Raw genomic sequence first — 6,854 nt, 5'->3', positions numbered from 1 at the left:
ATTTAAATTAATATCTTCATTAGAAAATATCTAACTAAATATTTTGAACATGGCAGGGTCTTTTGGCAACTTTTAAACAGCTTCTACCAGGGGTTGAGCAAAGGTTTTGTGTTAGGCATCTCGATTCAAATTTTAGAAAAACATTTCCTGGAAAAGACCTCAAACGTCTCATGTGGAGGGCAGCAGTAGCCACACATCCACAACAATGGGAAGCTGAGATGAGGAATATTAAAGCCATCAATGATGAGGCTTTCAAATACTTGCTTTCAATTCCACCTAGGTATGTTTCTGAATTGTTTATTTTATTTCTTATAGTCATAGTTAAATTTCTTATAATTGAGAACTTTAATAGTTTTGATTTCTTAATTTTATGACAGATATTGGTCACGATCTAGATTCACCCCTAGATCACAATGTGACACGCTTGTCAACAACATGTCTAAAGCCTTTAATAGTGTGCTAGTAGATAGTAGGTCTAAGCCTATTATTAGCATGTTAGAAGACATTAGGGTATACATTATGAAGAGATGGGCTGCCAACAAGACAAAGATGATACAGTATCAAGCTTCAATCTGCCCTAAAGTTTGGAGTAGATTTCAAAAGGAGTCTTCCTTAGTAAGATATTGGTTACCAAGGTTAGTTTTATAAACTGTCTCCCTACATAATATTAGCCATTTATATTGACTTGTTCTAAGTTCTTTGATGTAAATTGTGTGTAACATACAGGTGGTCAAGAGAGAAATTATTTGAGGTCATGCATATTTCACAATTTGGCAACCAATTCGTTGTGAATGTGGACACCATGGACTGCACATGTAGAAAGTGGGCAATTACTGGCATTCCTTGTGTGCATGCCATAACATCAATGAAGTTTCTAAACATCAATGCTGAAGATTACATAACCCACTGGTATAGAAAGTCCACTTATGAAGAGACTTACAACAGCATAATTTACCCTATCAATGGTCAAGATATCTGGGAGGTAACACCCTATTCAGATATATTACCTCCAAAGAAGAAGAAAATGTCAGGAAGGCCCAAAAAGAAACGAAGATTGGAGGAGTGGGAATTGAAGAAGAACGATAGTGAGTTAAGAAAGGGTGGTCAGAGAAAAAAATGTGGTATATGTAAGGAGCNTGGTCACAACAAGAAAGGCTGTCCACAAAGACCTACTGCCCAATCTCCTTCTGAACAAACACAAGGCACCCAAGCTCCACCAATAGATGTTCCACTTACCCAAGAATCCACTGTGATGGCAAGTGCAAGTGGTCCTCCTCAACAACCAGACTCCANTGTGAATGATGCATGCTGACAGCGTTCAATGATGAATTATGTATTTGATGTTGAATTATTTTGAACTCTAATATTTTGGATGTATTGATGTTCTGATTTTGGTTGTAATGATATTAGGATATCATTCATTTTGGATGTAATCATATTCAGATATATCATTTTGTATGTAATTGGATATCAGTTTGGATATTGAATGAAGAACTTTTGTGTCACTCATATTTTGGATCTTACTCTACCACTCATATTTTCATTGCATAATATTTAGCTTTTGGTAAAAGGTTGTACAAGTCAGTTTTCATAAATAAAAGTTGGTCCAAAACAANAATTTTAATTTAAGTTCANTTTCATTCCTATGTTAAAAATTGCTTGGTAAATTGGCNTAAACTTGGTGTTAAAGACCAACTGTACCACTGATATTTTGATTCCATACAATTTAGCCTTTGCTGGTACCTTCTATGAGTTATATTTCATAAACAAAACTTGCACCAAACATCAAATTTTGATTTACAACACTTTTCTGCAAATTGGCCATTCAAATCACCACTTTATTTCTTATATCAGCCATCAAGGATACAACGTAACCAATCACAAAGCCACTGAAATACAAACATCCCCACTAATACAACTTTCACCCAACTTTCANCAACAGTGCCACTAAAATTAAATTGAAAATAAAGTTCACAATCATCATCCCCAATACGATTTTAAACCCCTTTTCCAACCTAACTAAGGTCTTCTCAATTGAAGCCATTCTCATCTTTTCAAGATAACTTTCTTCCATACTCATNAAACCCACTTCTTCAGCTTGTGCACTACCACTCCTTTCTCCTACCACTCCTTNATTTCCTTCCTCCAAGCACCACTCAAAGAAGTTGCACCCAACCAATTCGTCATTCCCACCCTGTTCAAGAACAACACAAAGAGCTTCGTCAAAACCCAAAATTTAGGGCAACCCAAACAATAATGTTTATGGAAAACTCACCTTGAAGTTAGGACACCCCCAAAATTTTTTCCCCTTGTTCTTAGGTGTTCGGGCAATTCGAAACACTGCATTTTGACCACAGAAGCATGTTGGCTTTNCACCCAATCTCTTCACACTGCCAGTACTGTGTTGCATGGACGAACCCAAACATTTACAAGAGGTTGATGAACGAGACATATCCTTAGGACCACCTCAAGAACACAATGCTTCACTATGACTCTTCTTACCAAAGATGAATGAAAGACCTCTTCTTCCCCAACTCCAGAATTAAGTCACAATGAGACGGGATTCCCTTAAAACTTAGGGCTTGCCTTTAAATCCGACGACTAGGTCATCCACCTATGCCAATCCATTTTATTTGACATTGACACGTGGTAAAAACTCAACTTACAGCTCATCAACACTTAACGTCGTTTCATAAGACTTAACGGATGTGATGAAATGTGTTCATTTTTGCAAAATTTGTGACTAAATTGAGACGGTTGCAAAATAGAGGACCAAAATGAGATAAGTTGACAAACTAGAGGACCAAATAAGGTATTAAGCCTAAAATAAATAAATAAAACTTATTATTTAAATAAGATAATTTATTATCACATTATTTTTTGTTAAAGTTGAAAATAAATAATCTTTGAGTTGGATTTTCATAAAAAAAAGAAAGCTTCAAATATGTCTTTCCCGTATCTTCTAGTCATATTTCTATTTAAATTAGTAGAAGTAAATCACTTTTTTTCATAAATGTTTTTTTCTTAAGACTGTGATATGTTAACAACAAAATTTTGACAACGTCACGTGTTAAAGTATTATTGGTTAGTTTGAATATCTTTTTTTAAAAAAATAATTGACCTAGAGGGTAAAATTGTGGGATGTTTAGGTTTTCAATTTCATTTTTCAAAATCTCTTGCCCCTTATTCTCGAGAGATCTTTCCTTTCCTCCACCACTAGCGAATCCTCTTCCCATTCCTCCACCACCACCATCGTGTCCAGGTGGGTTTGTTCTTTCGATTAGTTGACCATTGTTATTGTCATTGCCTTGATGATTTTGTTAGATCTTTCCAAAGTGCCTTTGTTGTTTTGCGAAAACCCCTCTTTCGTTCATTGTTGGCGCCATGCCCGTGACTAGGTTATGTGTTTGTTTCGTTCTATTTGGCGTTTTCTTGTTGGTCTTTGGGGTGTTAAATACTTATTCGATCTTATTTGGTGTACCACCATTGTTGTCCTCCTTGTGTGCTCTATTTTTGGTGTCTTGCCTTCCTCTTTGTGTGCTTTGCATTCGTTGCATTGGAAAGCTTGTTTTTGAAACCTTAATATTTTAGGTTTATGTTGGTGTTGGTCATTGGGTGTTTGTGTGTGTTTGTTCCTTATTTCTTAGTTGTCTTGTGGTTGTGGTTGTTATCCCTCTTTCCTTTTTGATTTGTGTTTTTGGACATTTTCCTTTTGTCCGTTTACAACAATAAAGCCATCTCAAAGCAAGGTAAGTCAATGTTTGAGCGTTTTCTTTTTCTCCATTTTTGTTGAATGATTGTTTTTAATGTTTTTCTTTTCAATTTTTTGCAATGATATTCTGGTTTAAATGCTGACAAATTTGACCTATGCTGCTTGTTAGGTCTATAACTTTATTTATAGTTATTTAATCGAGTAGAATTTTTTATTTTTACATTGCATTCCTGATTCAATTATCTTTAATTCGAATGCAAGAACTTAAACTTTGAACATCTATAGTGGCTTCAATTTGATTTCAAAAAGCACAGAGAGTCTATAGAGTTAAATTTTGGTACGTCGTTGTTCCTTTCTTTTGCCTCCCTTACGATAATGAGGCACACAATCTCACTATCTTTAAATTGGTTTATGTGCTTGAGCAGGACTTGCAAAGCAGATTTGCAGCCTTCATAAGAATCGGAGAATTGGCAGAGGTTCTTAGGGTTGGACATAAAGATGGGTTAAGTGCAAAGTGTTGCTTTCGACATCACGTAATTCGGCAAAGAGAAGATGCAAAGCCTTTCCCAAGGTTCTTGGCAGCTGCTCCATGCTCCATGCTCCATTTGCGCCTCCCCTTCACATCTCCATCTCCAATTTGTGACCCATCTTCTTTCTCAACCCAAAAGGGGCAAAATCACCATTGATGAAGCTTGAAGACCCAAGGAGGAGTGGGAGAGCTTCCCAACACCCCAAATAGCCTCCAAGGGCCTCTCCCAATCTCTCTAGGTGAAGAATGAAGTGTAGGAGGAGAAGAATTCCCAAAAAATCGTGAGACCCATGTTTAAATAAACCATTTTGACACATCAGCGTCGTCACCGCTCAACTGCACCTCAGTTGCACCCCAGCTGCAGCATTCCAGAGAGCAGGGCACTCAGCTGCACCCCGGTGGCAAATTTCCAGTGACAGAGCGCTCAGCTGCACCCCAGCTGCTCCCTAGCGCCAACATTCCAGAGAGCAGGGCGCTCAGCTGCACCCCAGCTGCACCTTAGCTGCAGCATTCCAGAGACATATAGCTCAGCTGCCGCTCAACTATAGGCTGTTTTGACAACATTTCTAAAATTCAAGTTCTTGTGCAATTCCAAAGGTGTCCAACATGGGTGTTTGCTTCAAATTAATCTTTTATTGTCCCAAAACATGTTCCCTTGAGTTCTTGCTTGTTTCCCTTCACTAGAATTGCTTCCTATTCATTTATTTCACACACTCAAAGAGATTAGAGGTAAAAACAAGCATATACTAAATAAAACACAAGAAAACTAGGAAACACATTAAACTTGAGGGTAAAGCAAGGTAAAAGCTACTAAGGAGTTAATTTGTTCACAAAATATACACACACAAACACGTTAAATCAACTGTTATCAGAAACACACTCATTCATCCCAAAAAATTGAAAACATCACTCAGAAACAAAGTACAAGCAACCATAGGAAGTCCTATTCTTCCAATTGGGGAGTCACATTGAACTTTCTATATGCCCCCTAATTGATTACAAGACCCCTGTAATCGATTACTAGGACATAAAATGGGCAGCAATGCTCATGAACCTGATCTAACATACATGAAAGCACCTAAATGACATTTTTTCAACAATTCAATGACCTGACGTGTTCATTGGTGCACGAAACACCACCCGTGGCCATTAAACTCACTCACCCATATCAAAAATTATAAAAAAGTCACAAGAGCAAAGGCGAAACCATCCTGGGGAGTCCTGTAATTCTAGTCGGGGAGTCACGTTGAACTTTTTGTACAAATGCCCCCCACACCTTTGGCAATCGATTACAAGACCCATATAATCTATTACCAGCGTAGAAAATGGGTAGTAATGCTCATGGATCTTATATAACTTACATGAAAGCACATAAATGACATTTTTTCTCAACAATTCAATGGTCTAACACGTTCGTTGGTGCACTAAACACTACCCATGGCCATTAAATTCACTCACCTATCTCAAAATTTGGAAAAAGTCACAAGTACAGAGGCAAAACCATCCTCAAGAGTCTTGTTCTTCCAGTTGGGGAGTCACGTTGAACTTTTTGTACAAAGGCTCCCATGCCTCTGGTAATCAATTACAAGACCCATGTAATTGATTATCAGAGGCATATTGATGGTTTGTACAAAAAATGGGACATGGCTCCCCAAGTTTGCATGGACGATATTTTTTAGTGATTTTTTTAGTCCTTTGTCTTGGATGAGTGAGTGAAAACCACCGACCTCAATTATAATTAAGACGATGAACCAAATAAACTTTTTTCATGATGATTTTCATAATCAATTTTGGTTGAAGTTGAATTAACTCATTACATTATAGTCCATTCATTCATAGTCGAAGAAAACAACATAATAGATAAGAAACCAAAAAATGTAATTTATTCATTGATAAGAAAACATTACAATATTGAAAAAGCATTACAATAATAAAAAAGTATTTCATTTAAAAACTAAGAAAGACTTTGCTATCAAATCTAAGAAGATCCTTATTGATCTAAGCAACTCCGTATATAATCCATTTCCTCTATGTGTCCAACTCGAGTATCGATGTTGTCAAATTTGTTCCATATGTTATCAAATTTGTTCCCACAAATGTGCGAGCATCTCAGATATCGTTGATAACTTGAGTTAGCATTGCAGAAGAACTCTCTTGCAGAGGGGGATATGCTCGACGAACATGATGCATTCCATGGAAATCCCCTCTTTTGTGAACCTAGTTTCCAACATCATTTTTGACAAAACCAAATAATTGTATAACTTCAGCTGCAATCCTAAATGGTTGCTTAACTTTGGTAAAAGGATCAAGTGTCACCAATGCCAACAAAATATGCTAAACCAACATATACCAAAAAAAAAAGTAAATTCATCACCAACAACCTTTACAAAGCAACATAAAATAGTAAAACAACAAGCACCTCAACACTGTAGTTCTACAATAACGCAATTTCAACATAAAAAAGAGTCAAACGGCAACTCAATCATCAATAACAACAATAACACAAAGAGAGAGTATAACACATGACTTTATGATTCTACGCACCTCAACACTATCTTAGACCCCTTCTTTCACCAAAAAATGTCCACATGTTCGGAAAAGGAATCACTTTTA

The 6,854-nt window shown here is 36.7% G+C and overlaps 2 protein-coding genes across 2 annotated transcripts; one reads left to right on the top strand and one right to left on the bottom strand.

The window, feature by feature from the left end:
• Nucleotides 1-170: 170 nt before the first annotated feature.
• On the top strand, nucleotides 171-1,312 carry LOC111241945. The gene is made up of 3 exons (XM_022782704.1): nucleotides 171-280; nucleotides 378-635; nucleotides 727-1,312. Exons 1-3 carry the CDS (start codon nucleotides 171-173, stop codon nucleotides 1,310-1,312), a joined length of 954 nt encoding a protein of 317 aa, XP_022638425.1.
• Nucleotides 1,313-1,811: 499 nt separating this feature from the next.
• Nucleotides 1,812-2,526, bottom strand: LOC111242121. The gene is made up of 2 exons (XM_022784439.1): nucleotides 2,276-2,526; nucleotides 1,812-2,194 (listed from the first exon to the last, which is right to left on the bottom strand). Exons 1-2 carry the CDS (start codon nucleotides 2,450-2,452, stop codon nucleotides 1,922-1,924), a joined length of 450 nt encoding a protein of 149 aa, XP_022640160.1. The 5' UTR covers nucleotides 2,453-2,526; the 3' UTR covers nucleotides 1,812-1,921.
• Nucleotides 2,527-6,854: the final 4,328 nt, after the last annotated feature.

Source organism: Vigna radiata, chromosome 7 (genome assembly GCF_000741045.1).
Source record: "Vigna radiata var. radiata cultivar VC1973A chromosome 7, Vradiata_ver6, whole genome shotgun sequence".
Taxonomy (NCBI): domain Eukaryota; kingdom Viridiplantae; phylum Streptophyta; class Magnoliopsida; order Fabales; family Fabaceae; genus Vigna; species Vigna radiata.
Note: the sequence above shows the minus strand (reverse complement) of the source record. Positions and strands in the feature narration are given on the sequence as shown.